We start from the raw sequence: 21685 nt of genomic DNA, 5'->3' as shown, positions 1-21685 counted from the left end.
TCTATTTTTTTTTTTTTTGGTTAAATCAGAAAGGGTCTTTATTTTATTTATACATCATACTTTTGAGTGAAAATATTTATCCTACCTTAGTAGAAAGATGGCAATCAAAGTAATGATTCCCTTAAATGCACACCTCCAAACATTTTTTTTTGGGGGGGGGGGGCACGAAGTACAGTTGTGTATGCTTACCTTCACCGTTTGATCTTGCAATCAATTATGGTCATTCAATCTGTGCATAGAATTTTTAAGTACATACTATCAAACTGATTACAAAATATTTGTTGGGCAAACTATGACAGGCCGACTGACACTTGCAAATGTAGACAGAATTTTAATAAAATAACAATTGCATATTTTATAATATATTACAATTAGCAACAAAACCTTTCTTTTCTTTAATATCTGAAATAACAAAAAACCGAAAAAAGTTTTAAAAACATAAAAGTAAGATACAAAACTATTATGAAAATAGAAACACTTTCATTTAAAGCAAAAATATGACGAGAGAGAAACATTCAAAACAAAAAATCGTAGAAAAAATCAATGTCATCATTATCTTGATTGAATGTGAAATATACATGATTTTGAAAAGTTTAAAAATAATGCCCATTTAAAACACATTGCTCATAGAAATAATAACATACGTAATCATTTTGGTTACTACCATTAACATATACGGTTACTGTAAACCAACTTTTATTCGCGCGTGCGAGAGATTTACGCGAAGTTCGCGAGAGCTTCATTGTCGCGAATATTTCTCCCCACTGACTATTATTTGCAATACAGTTGTAATAAAAAAAGTAAGTGTGGATAAGACTTTGTCGCAAAAATAAGTTACGCCGCGAACCAGTTTAATTAAGGTATAGCGCGAAATAAAGTCATCGCGAATAATAGTTGGTTTACAGTAAATTAAAATAGCCAAAATCCATATCAATTTCACAAGTTGTTTTTCTGGTCACTTTGATTTGAATATATTATATTACCAATGGCCATTAAAACTTTTTACATCTTTGAAATCACTCGTTTTGCTCTATATTTTAATTTTACATTATATAATCCATATTCTTCACATCAGGATATTTACTTTTATATTAATTTTCTATGCCTACCTTAAGAAATTGAAATCAACGATGTGAAAAATGAATATTATAGTACATATACATCCAAATTGATTCGATGGTGGGACACACACAGACACACATAAAACGAACAAAATTATTCAAATTGAAATCTACGCGATGCATAATGAAGAAATATATACATACAAGTGTACGTCCTGGACAATCAGTTCGATGCAAGTGAAGCAAATAAAAAAGGCACATTTGTGACTAATGGATGGCAGTGACAAAAATATTAAAGATTTAATATCTGACAATATGTGCAACAAACCAAACTTATATATATTTAGGAATGTATGTTTTTTGAAATGTCCATGCTCTGAAATATATAATTATTAACTTGAAATATATTATATTCTGATTTTAAACATATCTTGAAATGTATAATATATTGTTATTTTAAAAATGTTCCATTATATTATTATATTTCATATTTGAATTCATGTCCTGAAAAAGTTTGTTGAAAAAAAAGGATGTCTTCAGAATCCTGCGTCTTTAAGATTGTGTTCACGGATTGTGTTGGAAGATTTTTTTTTAAAAAATTACTGGTACACATGTTTTGCTGAGCTCGTATTCTAAAAGTGTTATCGTGTAAATAAACAGTTTTTAATCAATTCATTTTTTAAAAATACTGATCACTAGCACTGAAATAGATTTGCACAATTTTAAACATTTATATATTTAAAAAAGTAGTTTAATTTTAAAAAGTAATATTATATTATTGATATATATGAAAAGCACACTGTCGGACAGATATCACTAAATTTCGATATCGTCCTTCACAGGCGTTTTCTCTAAAACAGTTTTTCGTAGAATATGACAAACAAGCATGCTCATTGGCCCAAAACAAATCGTATCCTGTACCCAGAATTCCATGCTTTAATTTTAACATTTTCAAGCAACGTAATTTCCGGAAAAGGCCCCTAATACCCAGTGTTCCCTACTCCTGCCACCAAGCTCTTCCGGCGTGACCACTGACCCGATAAACTTCGGCTCCTCTTCTTTTGTTTGGGGTCAGGCATGAAGGGGACATATTTCCATCCATGCCACTGTTTGATTCTGTTTGGCAGAGGTATTTCATATATCTCTTTTCCTTCTTCGTAATTCTGCGCCATTGTTTTGCTCGCTTCCTCTTCGTCGTTAGATTGCCAGGCAGCGATCCCTCTCTCCTCCAAAGTACCTGTCGAAAAAAAAGACTTTTTAGATGCTGAATTCATTATTGAACCTCATATCTCGGAATTTCTCAAAGTCATTATAACTCTTCAGGTTGTGTGGGTATTAAAAAAATAGTTATTGTGATTTTAAATAAAAACATTCTCAAGATTTATCAAAGAAGAAATGAATCACATATAAATCAGTATTATACTTATACCACCCCATCTACCTTTATTCTGTTATATTAATTTGGAATACATATATTTACCTGGGACTGTGTTGTCAAGGAGACACGATAAAACGCCACACACAAAATTTGGATTTCCGAGAAGACCCTTCAGACTAAAGTTCAAGTCCGCGTAACCTTGAAAGTTTAAATAGATTTTTACAGTCACATAAAAAGACCTTGAAGTATCAATTTGGTGTAATTATATAGATTACTCGAACAGCTTTGATTTTCACCCGATGAACAAATAACCAACGACCAAAAAAAAAGACAGACCTACGTCGTAAACTACTCCAACTCCATGGTCTTAAAAAATGGCATTATATTTGACGGGTCAAAGACTTTTTCAAAAATTTATACATTGTAGATATGCCGTTTTAATAGATAGGCTGTGACGCTCTTAAAGTTAAAAACAAATCTCAAGTTATATTCTGTCAAATATCACACTAGTGTTATGAGTAGAGGACAAATTTGAACCATACCTGTATCAATGTCACTGCCAAACTTCTTGATATATTCCGGAATAATGAGACCAATCATGATGGATGTCCCGATGATGGCAAGGTTCCGGGTGGAGGTCAAGGACACTGGCCTGAGATTGGAGAGCGTGACCCCTATGAACATCCCCATCATGGTGATCAGTGAACCTCCCAGGACGGGGTTGGGAATGGAGATGAAGACCGCGGAGAGTTTACCGAAGACACCGAGGACCAGGTACAATACACCGCAACCCACGAACACACTGGTACTGGCAACCTGAAGAGATTAAGTATAGACGTAGACGTGAAAAGAGAAAAAAAAGAACTGAAAATGAAATAAATAGAATAATGATGTTGTAATTTGACTGTCAAATCCTTTTTAGGAAAGCTATGATCGCTGTTTTTGATTATTTTATACATTATCCGTAAAAATAAAATGGATGTTTCCAGCTTGTTATTAAACCAGTGATAGTGTAATGTGCATTGTGTGTTAAGACCAAAGCCGAAAACTCTACAAAACAACTGTTCTCTTCCACTCATTAGGGTGAAGGCACCGACACAATTTAAAAAGGAAAACCTATTGTACAAACTATTATCTTATCTGATTTAGTCGACTTTTCATCTTTTTTAGTTCAGGTCTGAAAAACAAGGCACTTCTTTTCAATTTGGCGGGGTTTTACGAATGATGAATAAGATTTGATGGATGTGTCGTGCGATAAATATGCCGCTAATAGAAAACGAGAGGCCCGTGGGCCTCATCGCTCACCTGAACAACAGTTCCTTGAAACATTCTATTAAGTAGCATATGCTATTTCTATTTTAAACTTTGAACCCTTTCTGGGGCCACAGTATTGTTCCGTGGTTTTTGGTTGGCCTTAACAATTTAGAAACTACACTATCTTAGGATGTTTGCTAAGTAATCCCACAAACTGTAGCTTTGTAGTTCTCGAAAAGAAAATTCTTTAACATTTTAATAATATATATTTCTATGTTTAGTTTGAACTAGGGAAGTCGACGAGTACTCGAGTATTCGGCTATCGCTCGGCCACACCGATCATCGACTAAAATTTTCTTGGTCAATTACTCGTAACAAAGTGAATAGAATTCAAAAATATAAATTATTTTTCCTTAACGCGGCAATTGCTCTACGAATGTTGATAACAAGTTTTTTTCTTTTCTCGGCATGTTTGATCCATAAGGTACGCTCTTTTCCATCGATGTCCCTTTAGTATTTTCGAAGCGGCTAATAATAAATCTCTTTTGATTTACTTAGACAGACATGAATCATTACTTGAGAACAATTTTTGTTTCTTCTAAATCATTTTTTGGATTTAATGTTTGTATAATCAAAACTTTAATAATATCAATAATTGTCTTAAGGCGTTTGTTTTTATAATCATTAAACTTTGATTGTTGATTAGGCAAGGACAATGACTTAGTACCGTGGAACAGGTCACATTTGATTTGCCTAATATGATACGGAGCTCAATTATATGTAAGAGTCACGAGAAAAAATGAAAAGCCAGACCATTTTCTGACGGATATTTACATACTTTCCAATTTATTGTATCCCTAGTTTGAATCCCTCTTGGGGCCCCAAGTATTAGTCCGGTGTTCATGCCTTTATTGAATTCATTTTTTAAGGATGCTTGCATAGTAATCTCACAAATTGAAGCATTGTAGTTCTTGAGAAGATTTTTAAAACATTTTTTTTTTCTATATATGTTAAACTTTGAACCCTACCTCAGGTCCCAATTTTTCTCTATATTAACAAGCTTTTGTGTAAATATTGGCATTTCTGGTGCAGTGGTTTTTTATAAGAAAATTTTAAAACATTTTCCCTTCGTATTTCTATGTTAAACTTTGAACCCCGCCTGGGACCCCAGTTTTGGTCCAAAGGTCATGATTTTTACAATTTAGAATCTTCACTATATACATGTAACCAAAGTTTTGTGTAAATATTGGCATTTCTGGTGCAGTAGTTCTTGAGAAGAAGATTTTTAAAGACACGCATCCTATACTCACTGTTTCGCAATTTTATTTGACAATTTAAAATTCCTTTCCCATAAGGATGCTTTGTACCAAGTTTGGTTAAATTTGGCTCAATGGTTTTAGAGAAGAAGTAAAAAATTGTGAAAAGTTTACAGACAGACGGACGTACAACAGATGATCAGAAAAGGTCACTTGAACCTTCGGTTCAGGTGAGCTAAAAACTGAACATTAAGGATCAAGAAATAGACTTAAATTCTATTAATTTTAGCCTTTTATTTAAAGAGCTGTGTAACAATACCCTTAGTTGCTTCTGTTCCATGTGAAAATAAAGATAGCCTTGCCTAAATTAAAGGCTTTAGCTATCTTATTCCCTTTTCTGCCCCACTTAATTATGATCATTAAGATTTATTCCAAAGATGGGTATAATACACGTAATACAAGCTTTAGGTGATTAGTTGAGAACCATACCCTGGTCACCCCGATAGCCCCGATGTTGCCTCCATATGTCGTCGTGGCTTGGCTTGCCCCTATAGCACCTGATATTATGGTGCCTATACCTTCTACCATTATTCCTCTATTAACTGCATGCTGTGGAGGGGGAGGCACGCGGCTCATACTAGCGCATGCGTAGTAATCACCGATGGAATCCAGAATCGATAGAAACGTGGCAATTAGAAAACCAAGAAAAACTGGTGTTGAAAAGCTTACAGCACCATGCATACCTAAAAAGTAATAAAAGTATTGCATTTCTGTACAATCGTTGCATGTCTATACAATTATTGCAAATACCGGTAAATGTATCTCCAACATTATTCAACTACCATTTTGGGGGGGGGGGGGGTGGGTAATATTCATCACAAAATCAAAAGGTAAAAAGGGAAAAAATTCAATAAGACCAAAAGCTATAAATATACATGAGTTCTACAGGTATGGCTGTAATATACATCCACCTGGGTAAGGAAAGATAAACCAGTCTGCAGCGTCTATTCCACTGAGTCTAGAGTCGGATCGGGCTTTGTATCCTTTGTCTAACTTATCATCCGTAAATCCACCGGCCGCTGTTATTATCCAACTCACTATCCAGCCTACGATCATGGATATAAGAATCTATGGATATAAGGATACATCCAGTTTTAGGATACACCACATGTAAAACTTTTAAGGTACATGTATTTGTCATTTGGGAAATGATGATACTGTCACATATAGTGCACTAATAAAGGCAAAATATTCACTAAAGCGACAGCCAAATTTTACGGCATCAGGCTAGAATTTTTTTTAAATATTGAAATGGTATTGTATATAGGGAAATATTCGCCCCGTTTTATTTTCGCCCATTTCGTCCTCGTTTTATCGGTTGAATTTAAGACTGGACGAATTTCAATATCTCATATTATCTTTCTTTAAACACAACTGTGGCTGGGCGAATTTAAGACGGAGCGAAACTGTTAGCAAGTGTAGAAGGGCGAAAATTACACGGGGCGAAAATAACTCTGTATACAATAGTTGATCTGCAATGTAATGAAAATCAGTGGAAGAAACTTACAGCAAACACCTGGTGGATAGGGTACTTGATGATTCTACAGCCTCCTTTTGGAGACCACACCGGAATTAGCATATTGTACTTGGCTAGGTAAAACGCCAGGATAAATCCAACGGCACTTACGCTGAAGCAAACAACGTTACGGTATATAATCATGCAAATACTAAGATGGAAAACAAACTCTCGTGGTTTGTTCCAAAACTCAGAAACAACGATTCCGCTTAAATTGAAATTGGCTTATAACCATATTTCGTTTTATCACATTGAGGCAAAGAAAACAGTCTAAAATGTCAGATAGTGTCAAATATGATTTGATGGCAAAAAAGCAAAATTTAAAAAAACCTATTTGTCGCTATGTCCCATTTCTAACATACACAATCAAAATAAAGAAAATGCATATAGATCAATTTTCCGTTATTTAAGAAAGGACTATGTGCGGTATGGTCAAATATCTGCCCCCGATGTCAACCAATTTTTAAATAGTATCGTATAAAAATAAAATCTTCACAAATTATTGTATAGAGGATGCCTATAACTATAATAATGATTTTAGTCATCATTGCTCTTTCGCTGTGTATCTATGACGTCACCTAAATGGCCCAATTCCCGCAAATTTGCAAACAAATGAAAATATTCTTATTTTTGCTCTATATTTTGCATTCGGAAGTATAGAGCGCAGGTCTGCTCAAGTGCAATTTTAACATATGTTTTTCTTCAGATAGTTATACACATTATACTAAAATATGGTACTTGAGCAAGCCTGCGCTCGATGTTTCCCAGTCGAAAAACCATCGGAAAACACCTATATTTTGCTACAAAACATCAATTTATCAAAAAAATGCAATATTCATGACGTCATTTCTACATTATGACGTCACTCTGGTGATAACCTTTTACACCTTTATTTCCAATATGATTTTAACTATCTTTCACCTTATTTTAAAGCTCCTTCTAAAATTTTGATTTTGGGGGGCAAAAATTGCATAAAACCGCACTTAGTCCTTTAAAACTTTCGCTCTTTGTAATAACCTTAATACCTACAGAAAGGCGATCCCCCAATTGGGTACACAGAAATCCAGTATAGGGTCGACCACGTATATCCCGAGCAGGAGAATGGTCGGCACTATTGTGACGGGGCCAATGAAGCGCAGCAGAAACCCTATCAGTCCCGTGCCCCCGATCAGGGCGTGGATGACCCCCACAGTGATCAAACAACCCTGCAACTGGACAACACAACAACATAGCTCTAACACTAGAACCATTTTAACAAGAGCTTGGACTTTGGGTAGTTGAGTCAAACGGCAATGTGACGTAGACCTGTCTATTTCATTCTAGGCCACTTAGCCATGGCTCTTTGAAATCAACAGGGTTTGCCTGGCTTTTGATGGCTACGCAATCGGTGTATATTTCGCTTTCATTTTAACTTGTTTTGAAGCAAGAATTGAATCGTTACATCCTACTGAAAGTCCAAGTACTTGTTAAAATGGATCTATAATTTACCAATGATAATGGAACATAATCCGTCAGCAATTTTTCATTTTTTTATGTTTAATAATTTAAATTATTTTTAATTATCTGTATATTGATTTGGTCAAAATTAGACGTAAAGTGAATAAATTTCTTAATATGTTATATATGTTTGTAGGTTTCGATGGATTGCAGTTTATACGAAATTTTCATGCAGAACTATTTCTTTAGTTATATTATTAGACAAAAAAGCCTTTAATTGGTAAACATGATTGGTATCACAATTACAGGTCAAGAAAATGCAATGTACTTACTTCCTGCATATTATTCAAAATGAGGTTTCGCATTTCTAATTCCTCATTAAAGCTTGTCACAACTGATGCATTTGTAGAATTTACCGCTGGAAAAAAAATTGTGTGAAGCATTTATTAATAATGAAACTAATATTCATTTGGATAAATCTTATATGAAAACTTTATTTTCGATAGCTATTTTTTTTTCAGTGTAAGAAAATATTATTATGTATAATGGTGTATGAGCCTTAAGCGTATACTATGACATCGGGTCTTCAAATAACTTGCGTTCAGTAAGGTTAAAAGAAAAGTGTTTGAATTGTTTATATATTAATAACTATAATTGTACTCCTGCATAATAATCAATGATCAGAGAAACACGGAAAAATGAAAATTAATAAATTTCATTCATAATCATGTACATGTACTTAATAAAACACCCACACATCATTCGTTATCATATACTTAAAAAAAACCCACTCATTTCCACTTAAATGAATTATAATCATTTCAAGTAATCGTACACAAATTAAATAATCATTTATTAAGTTTAACTCAGTCAAATTCAACGAAGCTGTAATTTTTGTGACATTTTTCAAATTCAGTAGCTATGTGTATACGTACTTTCTTCTTTGGTCCGTGTATTGAAACGTTTACCTTCACCGATTTTATAGACCACCGAACCATGCGTAAGTGACTTAGCATTAATAATTTCCTGTACATGTACAGTGTATAATTACCTGTGCCTTGTAACGAAGGTCGGATTTTGCATTTATTGGGGTCTACCTCCAGAAGTGTTAGTAACGGGATGATGTATCCACCGTAAGCTCCTTGGAAAAGAGGTAACCTGATAAAATATACAAATCAAGAATGTGTCATTATCTTTTTTTTCGCGAGGTGCACAGGGGGAAGGAATGGGTGAGTTGGTGGTCATATTTGTTGGGGGAAATAATGGTGGTTTGGGGCCTTTATCAAGCATTTCTTTCGGGGGGGGGGGGTATATTCTGTCTATATATAGCGAAGGATGAGTGTGTCGGGTCATATTTGTTGCGGTAAGAATGTTCCGGTTGGAGTTAATAAGTGTTGAATATATAAATATTATATGACGCGATTTTTGACATAAAATATTATAAGTAAGAACGCGTAGGCTTCACTAACAACTTTAAAATTGCATCCCTTGCCTGTGGGTTAGAGGGCATCAATAGGTTTTTAAGTGTTGAATAGATATTGGACGCGATTATTGAAATAGATACCCTTGCCTGTGAGTTAAAGGGCATTAGTAGAGCCATTTTGGGAGGCTGCTTAATTGTCTTGATAAAATAGGACACCATGTTGGATCATTCTACAGATAGTCTATATACAAAACCGGGTAAATGAATCTTAAAAAGGGTCCCAATGGAAAGGGGATGGGGGATTAAATGGAGTTGATATAAAGGGGACATACCGTAACGTTTTTGGGAGCAATCACGACCATAGCGAGGAATGCGTACATACCTGACGCCAATGACGTTCATAAGAATTGTACAGATTCCGTTGGAGAAGAGGGCGGAGCTAAGCATGTAGGCCACGAATTCTTCATCCTCCCCAGCACAGATCACCTTGGAGGCTATCAGAGTAATGGCTAGAGTCCCCGAAATGGACATCAGCATTTGCTGTAAATTGAACAAATACGACAATAAAATATGTATAATGTGTGTCTTTGAAATCTGCTTTATAATCGATAGCACAAATCTTCACAAATCTATCCTATCCAGTACCAGGGGCGAGGGAATATCAATAGATCGTCCACCGGCCAAAGCTCCACTCAGTAAACCTTTCTTTTATTCTTCATAAGACGAGACAGATTATGGTACCAATAAAAAAAAACTCCGAAAAAAAGTTATCGGACATGGCTGAGGATCGCAGCACGTTAAAAACCAGTTTGGCATTTTTTACGCCCGATACTCACTTGAAAAAATGTTTTCGATACAAAGACATTTAATATGAAAATGCAAGCAAACTTGATAGTCTTAAGGAATGTAAAATCATTGCAGTTCAAGGACAGTAAAATTATTTCATGACGTTTAAAATGACAAATCGCCAAAAAATAATACAATGTTTTTGATGCAAGTTACAGGTATTTTAGGGGCATGGTCACGATTCTGTTAAAATTCTATTTTTATTATTTGCAGTGCTTTAGAAATGCATTTCTTATGATCAAATGAAATTTGAGAGTCAGTCAAAGAGTTATAAGCAAGATGCAGGGCTCACAATTCTTCGGCGTGTGCCCTATTATTGTTTACAAAGGTTTAATATACCAGTAAAAAAGAATTTTCAAGCTGACTTGTCTTTGTATTCATTTTAAGCAGAGATGTACAGTTTCTTACGTTTAACATATTCATTTTAGGTCTAAAACTGAAATTTTTACTTCGACATTCAAAATGTAAACAAAAGCTATGTTTGCAAAGCAAAGAATTGTAAGCTCTGTAACTCGCTTATAACACAACGATTGACACTCAGATTTTGATTACCTATTAAATATGCCTTTCTAAAGCATTGTAACCATTAAATTTGGAAAAAAAAAGTTGACCAAAATCGTGACCACGTTCCTTTCAAGATGATCTAAAACATTGTAAGGGACCAATTTTTAAACTAATCTCGAATATTTCAGGTGTTTATAAACTGCCGTGCATAAATTTTGGTTGTTTTTTTTTTTACTTTTTAGCAATAACACATAATTCATGCAAATCACCCAAGCAGAAAATGCATTTAGGTAGGACAAAATCCAAGAAAAAACTAACTTGGTTTATGAAGTCGTAAACAAAAACATTTACTGCCTTTTCCAATCAAGGATGACCAAATAAGGCATTGCATTTTTTAAATTTTTATAGCTTCTTGGAAAAGTGACTGCGTGCATTGAGAGACATCAAATGTATTTAATGTATATAATCCTAATTGTGCCTGTGGACAAATTGAAACAACAATACACTTTTTATTAGAATGTCCTCTATACACTGATGCAAGGAAAAAATTCATTGACCCATTAAGACCGGTCACTTTAAACATTCTGTTATTTGGAGACCCAGATAGAAATTATTCCTATAATACAAACATTTTCAAACATGTACATCAATTTATTTCTGCTACTAAACGATTTGTAACTTAATTCCACTTGCTACCGTATTGTCGATTTTGTTATTTTTGCATCGTACGACTGTTTATTACTCGGTCACTTTTAATGTTAATTCAAGTTATGATATCTCTCTGTGTATATTTTCTATCATATTTTTCCCTTTTCATTTTTTTTGTTAAATTTTTCCATCAATTCCATCTTCTTTTTCATTTGTTGTTTCTAATATACATGCCATTCAGCAAGGGCAACTATCGTTTTTAATAGTTGAAAGTCAATTTAAGGAAACGGATTAATATAAGTTGTAACAACTTGTTTCCGAATCCTGTTTGCATTATTTATTGTTTATATTGATGTACAATTCAAAATGAAATAAAGTTTAAACTAAATGTATTTATTCAAATAAAATATATAGCTTAGGTTATTTTGGTATTGCGATTCCTTGAAATCTATCACTTTTCTTGTTCATTTTGAACACGTTTTATGGAAAGCATAAATTGTAAATATTGTCAATCTTTTATTTCTATAGATACCTTTCTCCGCATCACTTGAGGAATCAAAAGATGTTTTATTGTCGAGAACTCTCTACCTGTATCGCATTTGCTAAGAGGTTGGTCAAAAAGTGAATGCAAAATTGGCTCTGGGTTTTCGATGATGACGATATGATGTTCCCGTTCGTATTAAAGATGCTGTATAATTAGAGCCCTTTGGTATTAAAACAAAAAATATCGCGTCAAGCGTTATATACGTAAAAACTTTATTAACATTAATTATTTTTCTTATTTAAAGGTAGCATGGACTAGCTTGTAACTGTTGTTCTAAATAATTTATTTAAACCATGCAGCTAGGTTTTTTTTCTTCTATTCCATGTCATGATTATTAATTTGTTCTGACCTGTTGTAATAAATTGATCCAATTTTTTTAAGAACAACGATGGGCCGGGCGCAGCATTTACGTATTAATCATCAATTCTCTGTAAAAAGCACAATTTCATATATGTGTCATGTCATTCAAGGTCAGAGATTTTTAACATTAATATATTAATGTGAAATGAAGTGCATGGCGGCGATCTTAGTTTTTTGCTAAGGTTATGAGATGTCATAGAAAGTTTTTTTAACAGCGGTTTTCGATTGAATATAGCATTCGTTTTTCAAAATATGGAATAAATTATGTGTGTTAACATTTGTTGGTAAAAATCAATGCATAAAATATTACCATGGAGACCGCTAAATATTTAATAAAAGTTTAAATTGAAATATCTTGGTTCCAGGTGGATATTTTATGTCATTGTTGATAGCGTTTAATGATGTTTGATAGTCAGTAAGTTGAGATATTATTACGCAAAGTGAAAGTGCTATTAAGCACTTCCAAAAATACGTGTCTAAAACAAACCAAATCAGAATTTAAATCCTTAATTTAAAGCTCCACAGCAACGGCCAAATTTTTGTTATAATTAGAAATCAGTTTTTAAATAATATTGCATAAATTTAGGTTACATGCTTGCTCCCTCTAACAAATATTTTGAAAATAAAATGTTACATAACTAAGTTAGATTCTTTTAAAAGTCCTCTCAGAGGACTGTAAAAAAAAACGAGAGTGTCATTGCATTTACAAAATGATAAATTAAATCTGAAATAGCTCAAAATTCTACGAGTGTTCTTTGATTGTCCTGAATGATTTTTTTGTCATATTTACTATTTTAGCCACACTTAGGTATCATGGTAACGGATCAACAAAGAAACTGTCAAACAATTCAAGAGTGCATTACTTTCTTTATTTATCAAGGTGCATTGTGCAATGAAATGTACAGATAATTTATACCGAAGACTATAGCTACATATGTATATGCTTAGTCAGCGAAGAGTTGTACAGTATTTACCGAGAATTGATGCTAAATATTATAATTTGTATCTGAATTTGATATGCTTAAAACCTATGGTTATCGCAGTTTTGTACAGTATGTATATCTGGTATATTTTAAGTCTTCTAGCACTTATCATCATTTGGCTACTGTCCAAAACAACACTTGATATTCTTGATGGATTGCAAGAATGTCTCATACATGTGTATTTTTTTTAATTGTTAACATTTACAATTGTAAAAATTATTTAAAGGCTACAAATGTCGTGTCGTTAAGCCTCATTTTTTTAAAGTCAAGGGTTCTGATCCGCTCCGCTCTACGTAAACCCTTGACCGAAAAAGACAATACATATATGCGATTTAACGAATACGCCACCTATTGAGTGTACTCATTTTGGAACTTTTGTGACCTCTTGTTCTGACCAATCAGCGAATGCGTTATAAACAGAAACAATATAGCAACATGGCTGCTCCCATGGCAAAATCGTATTTGTAGAAAGATGGACTCACCCGGACTAAAAACCGATAGCAGTAAGTCAAATACTTACTAGTCCGTCTCAAAATTATTTGACAACGGTTCAACATTAATCAATACGCAATATATTATTAACAACGTTTCTTATTACATCATGCAAACTTGTATGAAACCAACCAGCGTGCGAGGTTCCTTACCCCGTCAAACTCTGCTTATTCGGTCAAGGGTTTATGTAGAGCAGGGCGGATCAGAAACCCTTGACTTGGGAAGATGATTTAGCCTGTGTTAGCTACAATGTCATGTACGTAACAAAAAATGCGTCAGCACGCGGAAATCTGACATGGCAATTTAATGTCTTTTTTTGTACATGTACATCATCGTTAAAAATTAGATTTTACGAAATGAAATTGGAATGAGCCTAGTATCTGTGGCTTGTCTGTATAGTTTAAAATCTAAAATTCGTGGAATCTACCGAGTTGGCTCCATCTAAACCCGGTATGTACAGTACATTTCTGTCGAGACGAACGAGTCAGTTTGAAACCGTTTAGAGAATTTAGAATATTCACGAAGCAAAACGTTCATCCAAGTAATTAAAACGTTGTCTATAAAAAAAAATTAGAATTTAAGACTGGTTAAAAAATTATGCCACGAGCACTTTAAGATTTGTGTTTACTATTTGGTCATCATAGCATCGTGAAACAAAATTATCATAAAGTAACAAAAATCAATTTGAACTGCAGTCGTTTACGTTTACCGTGTAAAGTGCCGAGGAACAATTCATCCAATTCCATGAATAATAGGTTTTTAGTTCGTCATTTTTGATGGAGTGTGATAGATTGTCGTAAAATTAATACATTCAGTCCTCATAAACATACATGTACATGTATATCCCTTCACCTTTTTAGATTTTTTTTTAACGAAGAACATTTTTGGCAAGATTTATAACTACATTGCCTTAAGTTTGTTAAATGTGAAATTGTCATACCTGAAGCGAAAAGAACAGAAGTAGATGAAATGGTGGAGTTTCGCTTGTTTTATAGAGCAGACGATCGGGGTTGTCTTCCGATATATCCAAGGTGACGTCATTTCCAGGACCGCCATTTTCTGCTTCTTCCTTGTAGGACACCTTGCGTTCTCTGTGATTGTTCTGAAGAGAGTCATAAAATCAATAATTATTTATCTTGAAATAAAACTATTTTTTACGTTTTTACATTGTGTTGATACACAGTGACGTCGGAAGCAAATTGAAATGGGGGGGGGGGGGGGGGGGGGGGGAGGGGGCCAGACTTTTCAGAAGTCTTGACAAGCAAAAACAAAAGGGGGTATGGTCATGGTTATGTCTAACTTTGCCCAAAAAAAAGTGGCTAAGCCCCCCCCCCCCCTTCCCCACGTTCCGACGCCTTTGATGTATGGCTTTTTTAAAAACCTATTTTGACTCGTATTATATAGTATCGTATACATGCATGTGTTTTATACACAAATCAATACCACCGCCAATCAGTTAATGGCTGACCCCCACTTAATCACTCACCTGTCAGCTTAACAAGACAAGTTATAGTCGAATAAAGCAGTTAGCCTGGGACAAAAACATAGAGCAAATCCTCATTCTCCCATACATATGTGTATATTCATTCCACTTACAACACTCCGCGTCAACCATGAAATTGGCAGAATTCACTGGACGTGTCAAACGTGAACCAGGCACAATTGGAGAAATCGTGAAGGAATGGGTATCATAATAAATGGAGGTATTATTATATGATCATGTTTCAGCAAAAAGGCAAAAGTCATTAACGGCAAAATAGACCTAATATTTACAGGGGGATCCCTATTTATTTATAATACTACTTGGGAGGCATTCTCGATATAATAAGTACATGTACATAATATTGGGCTAGGTATCATAATACAATGCATAGAGGCGCGAAAAAAATTATCAAGATGCATCAAAACTGCCAACAATGAAATCAAAATGAAAACTGAACATTCATTTTTCTACAAATTCGATTAAAGATCCATTTTAATTCTTTTACATATTAACTGCACACTTGGGCGTGTCAATTTTATTCATTTTTCTTTATCAAGATCAGGTGTCTATGTGCATTTCATTAATATAACAACAACAACAACAACAACAATCTGCAGCCTGTATTGTAATTGCACTTTAATGTCTGTTTGTAGCTTCTTTTAAAAAACATGTAATATTCAGAATATTTAAAAAATGTTTCCGCTCAACTGCGTACATGACTGCAGAATCTTCCCGCAAAAATTTTTATTTACAAGATTTTATTACCATATTTTATCGAAAACAAACTTTTTTTGCTTGAAATGCACTGATTTCACATGCAATCATTTACATTCAAATCTTGATATGGGATAAGATGCAAAAATCACTTCATGACGTATCCTAGTCGGAAACTAGTGCATGTTCGAGACCCTTGGGAAAAAAGATAAATCAATGAAATTTCACCAGAAAGTAAACAAGGATATCTTTTGTTAACGTAAAATTTTTTAAGTTAATGACATCCTGGTAAGCTAACAAACTTGCCTACATCTAATGACCCAGAGCAACCACAAACTCACAGCAACGTCATTTTAACGTTAGTCCATGGTCCTATGTTAATTATAAACACCTTACAAACGAACATAAACATGAACTATTCTTCATGTTTAATCTTTTTTTTTTAAATTTTATAATGGCAACAGTTACATATTCTTCCCATTCTTGATTTTTTAACGAGTTTAATCAATTTATTTCTTCCCAAAAGTCAACTTAACGTGAAAATTCTCTTACATTCTTTCTTTATATATCTTAGAATTGTTAAAATCAGTTTATGTGTAAAAAGTATTTGATATTTAGTCCCATTGTTTTAATTCTAGTTGATTAATCAGTAAATAAACCCTATTTTGAACCTTTTCCATGATATAGTTTTTATTGGCCAAAAGAGCTCTTCTGCCGAGTTTAACACCAATTGTATGTATATTCGCTGCACCGCTATGACGTCAAAATTCAATATCTACATTCTACATATTTTTTGCATGTAAAGTGTGTGGAAAGCTACTGCAATTATGATGTTGTAACACACACAGGGTACTGAATGGTTAAAATGACGAGATTTATTATGACATCACAAACGTTGAACGTTGCAAAATGCAACGGCACAAGCGAAAATCAAAGTTCACGCTTGTGGCTGTTACAGCGACTCTTCCATTTATATGAGCTTACATGTACTTTTAGGATAAAATACGATAAATAAGCTATAAATCACATTTGCAAACAAGAAGTTTAAATAAATGTAAATGTAAGTAAAAGCATTAAATCATTATTTTTTGAAAGATATAGTCTCATAACTGCAGTGGTGTGTGCATACAAATTTTCAAAACGCGCGTTATTCAATTTGTACGCACACACCGCTGCAGCTATGAGACTATATCTTTCCAAAAATAATGATTCAATGCTTAAATTAACCGTTTCAGGTCAGATTTCAATTGCTTTGTAAATATTTTTGTTCTTGTATTTCAACTCGAACACTAGTTATTTTGAAGTATTACTTTGCCCAATTATTCGTTTAGATTTCTTCAATGCTTTACAATTAAAATTCGTCACTTAAAAAGAGAAATATTTGTGTTGTCTCAATAGGTTCCGAACAACCCTCGTACATATAATGTCATCAGCAAAAACATCACGCGCGTACGCCACTGTTACCTATAGAAGTAAGATTAGACCAAGTACCTTTTTCTCATCCTCGTTATCTATATGAAATCCTGGGTTCGTCACACCATTACCGTTTTCACGAATCTCGATATTTTCCGACATTCTTGAATCAACACCAGCCTGTCAGCCAGCCTTTCACTCTTAAATGTTTACGATGTGACAATCAGAGATCTCTTTCGTCACACACCACTTGTCACACTTTCCCATCGACTACACGTGTAGAAGCCGGTGGGCCCCTTTGTCAGGGCCCCATCGTCATTTTTGAGATCTAATATACCCCCTACTGTATTATGTTAACTGGATATTTGGATACAATAGACCCTATCCACAAAACCTCAACGACTTTCTCTATGCTATATTTCGCATATTGAATGATAGTCTTTTAATTAGTTTATGCGAGTGTGATTTGTTTGTGGTAAATCTTCTGAAAGTTTAATTTGTTGTGACCCACATGCATACGACCTTTTTTGTTCGTTTTTCAGTATTCAGCTAAATGCAAGAAAGAGAGATGGGTTGTTAATGTTAAATTATCAGAAGTCAAATCAAGAAGAAACACTTCTTCCTTTTGTGAACACTTCTAAATAATACATTTGCCCCCGAGATACACTTAATGGTACATTCGACGTTTAGAAACTGTAAACAACGGCAGCTCATTTTATTTATTTTGTAGTTGACCGGAAAAAGTCGTCTAAGTAGCGGGCATTGTACGAGTTATTAACGTACAGTGTACATCGGTATGTGGAGAGGTATTTTTATACATGTACAGCCAAATTTGAATGCCAAGAGAGTTTGATGGTTGTTGCAATTTTAATGCTACATTTTCCGCCTCCTTTTGAAAAAAAAGCTGTGTATAAAGGATACAGAACAACTTTAAAATTTTAAAGCAAAAATGTGTGGATATTTTCTTTACTAAAAAATAATACATGGCTCAAACTAATATTATATATAAACGCTTAACGGGGCATGATCACGATTTTGGTCAAATTCAGTTTTACTTTTTTTATTATTTGCAATGCTATAGGAATGTATTTCTAATGATCAAGTGAAATTTGACAGTCAGTCGTAGAGATATGAGCAAGATAATGTACAAGGCTAACAACTCTTTGTCATGTTAACACGGCTTGTTCCCCATTTTGTTTACATAGATTCAAATTTACCAGTAAAAAATCTCTTAAGCTGATTTGTCCATCTTCTTATTCATTTTAAGCATAAATAAACAGTTTCTAACGTTTAACACATTCATTTTAGGTTTGAAAATGGAATTTTCCCTTCAACATTCAAAATGTGAATAAAAGCTTTGTTAACATAGCAAAGAATTGTAAACTCTGTAACTCGTTTAAAACTCAACAAATGATACTCAAAATTTGGTTACCTATTAAAAATGCCCTACTGAAGCATTGTAAACATTAAACTCGGAAAAATAATTTATGACCAACATTGTGAGCACGCCCCTTTCAGACAGATATGATTATTAAATAGCTGACCATCCATTCTTAAACATATATTACACTTTACTCGGAAATCTTAAAGGGTCATGGTCACGATTTTGATCAACACTAATTTTTCCGATTTAAATTTTTACCATGCTTCAGTAAGGCATTCTTAATAGGCAACCAAAATTTGAGTGTTATTCGTTGAGTTATTAGCATGTTACAAAGCTTGAAATTCTTTGCTATGTAAACAAAGCGTTTGGTTACATTTTGAATTTTGAAGTGAAAATTCTAATTTTAGACCTAAAATAAATTTGTTAAACAGAAGGTACTGTTTATTTATGCTTAAAATGAATAAAAAGATGGAAAAATCAGGTTGAAAAAGATTTTTTACTGGTATATTGAACCAATGTAAACAAAAACAGGGCACGAGGCTTGTTTACATTACAAAGAATTGTGAGCCCTGTATCTTGCTTATAACTCTACGAACGACTCTCAAATTTCATTTTATCATTAGAAATGCATTTCTAAAGCATTGTAAATAATAAAAATAGAATTTGACCAAAATCGTGACCAAGACCCTTTAAAGGTGTGTACATATATTTCAATCTTAAATTTTTTTTCTATCGAATCATGTGCAGAGTTGTTAGCTTCTTCCTCTTTTTATACCAATGACAATGCTTAGAAGTACGATTAATAATGACTGTAATATATCATTTATAATGAATGAGAAATTTCAATGATCTATATTACATTGTAAATGTCGTTATGACAAAAAGAAAAACTACTCAAAAGTTAATACTTCGGCCAGCACTAACAATATTAGAGATAACTTCCTTGTTGTGTTTTGTTCTCTGATTTTCTTTTTATTGTTCTTACATAAATGGGCCGAATAAGGTCAAGGTCATCAGATGTAGACAAGTCTTAACAAGAGCGAGAGAATGTATGGAACGCCATAGCTGCCTTATGTGGCTATTTCATAAGAAGATGGTGCTTTATTATATTATGCTGTGGTTATTTCATATGAAGATGGTGCTTTATTTTATGAAGATGGTGTTTTTTTGTGTGAAGATGGTGCTTTATTATATGTAGATGGTGCTTTTTATGTGAAGATGGTGCTGTATTATATGTAGATGGTGCTTTTTCATATGAAGATGAAGCTTTATTATATGAAGAAGGTGCTTTTTTATGTAAAGATGATGCTTTATTATATAAAGGTGGTGGTTTATTATATGAAGATGGTGCTTTTTTATTTGACGGTGCTTGTTTCTGAATATAAAACTGAATATAAAACATTTATTTATAAACTAATATCGCATTTATATACATCTGTACCATATCGTTTACAAATTTATGGAGATTTAACGTTGGTATTTTTGCTTCAAGCGGATACTTAAATAACATTTATTATGTTATTTATGTCTCTGCTTCAAGATGGTTCAAACACATTGTACATTTGTAAATAAATCCCTGATCAAATAAGCATTACAGCATCAAAATCTTGACAACTAAGTACAGTATATCTTGCTTAAAAGAATTCAATATCTGCCAATTTTTATGGATCCTCATAATTTTTTTTGGGTAAATTCCAAGCCCCTTTGTTGTTGTACCTGTAAGAAAATTGTTCTCTATTTCTACATCCCCCCCCCCCCTCATTTTGTGGCCCCACTTTTCTCTAGGGAATCATGGTTTCATCAAACTTAAACCTGCATAACCCGTGCTTTCACGCAGTACTGAGTTTTGGACTGAAAATTTTCCCAGAATATTTTTAAAGATTTTCTCTATATATTCTTATGTAAAAATTCATCCTCCCCCATTGTGGCCTCACCCTACCCCGGGACTATGATTTAAACAAACTTGAATCTATATGATCTAGGGATGCTTCCACTCAAATTTGGGCTTTTCTGGCGAAATAGTTTTGAGAAAAAGATTTTTAAAGATTTTCTCTATATATATAAAATTTATCCCCCATTGTGGCCCCGCCCTACCCCCAGGGACCATGATCTGAACAAACTTTAATCTACACTATCTGAGTATGCTTACACACCAAGCTTTCCTGGCCTAATAATTTTTAAAAGAAATTGTTTTAAAGATGTTTTCTATATATTATTCCTATATAAAACTTGATCCTCATATTGTGGCCCCACTCTACCCCTGGGGACCATGATTTGAACAAATTTGAATCTATACTATCTGCGAATGCTTCCACTCAAATTTGAGTTTTCCTGGACTAATAGTTTTTGAGAAGAAGATTTTTAAAGATTTTCTCTTCATATTCCTATATAATTTAATTCTGGTTGTAACGCACTTTCTGATTGGCTAAAAAATTATTTTATATCATATAAAGAATGTTGCCTACGTCATAGTAAGACTAACGACAAAAACGTATCAATACGCTTGACGTTAAGTTTGATTTTTTTTTATAATTTTACGTAATTTTAAAGGTTAAAATCCTTAAAAAAATATGTCCAGGATCCTATGGCTAAACTATGTGATTGATTAACGATCTGTTTGTCAGTACAGAATAGTACATTAAAAAAAGGGACATCTTATTAGAGACAATTAAGCTCTGCTGGCACCATATTGTCTATCCATCCATCTTTCCGTCCATTCATCTATCCAAGATCTCTTGTCCGGAGTATATCTTCACCCTTTGCCCAATCTGTCTCATACCTAACCCATATTTATGTTATATTTTTATGCTTTGAAAACATAGTTTCTACAAGAAGATCATGGGACATTACAACCCAAATATATGTCATGGTCTCGTTATACCAACTACATGTACGAGTCCATACATGTCATGGTATCGTTATATCAACT

At 33.6% G+C, this 21685-nt stretch overlaps 1 protein-coding gene across 1 annotated transcript; it reads right to left on the bottom strand.

Annotated features, from left to right (window-relative positions):
* Positions 1 to 297: 297 nt before the first annotated feature.
* On the bottom strand, positions 298 to 17553 carry LOC128182472 (solute carrier family 23 member 1-like). Its single transcript, XM_052851107.1, has 12 exons — positions 17451 to 17553; positions 14703 to 14864; positions 9768 to 9925; positions 9014 to 9120; positions 8295 to 8380; positions 7555 to 7736; positions 6517 to 6637; positions 5921 to 6077; positions 5439 to 5692; positions 2982 to 3255; positions 2542 to 2637; positions 298 to 2298 (listed from the first exon to the last, which is right to left on the bottom strand). The coding sequence occupies exons 1-12, from the start codon at positions 17532 to 17534 to the stop codon at positions 2042 to 2044; spliced, it is 1938 nt and encodes a 645-aa protein (XP_052707067.1). The 5' UTR covers positions 17535 to 17553; the 3' UTR covers positions 298 to 2041.
* Positions 17554 to 21685: the final 4132 nt, after the last annotated feature.

The sequence above is a fragment of the Crassostrea angulata genome, chromosome 4 (genome assembly GCF_025612915.1).
Source record: "Crassostrea angulata isolate pt1a10 chromosome 4, ASM2561291v2, whole genome shotgun sequence".
Lineage (NCBI taxonomy): Eukaryota > Metazoa > Mollusca > Bivalvia > Ostreida > Ostreidae > Magallana > Magallana angulata.
This window is presented reverse-complemented; position numbering and strand designations above follow the sequence as displayed.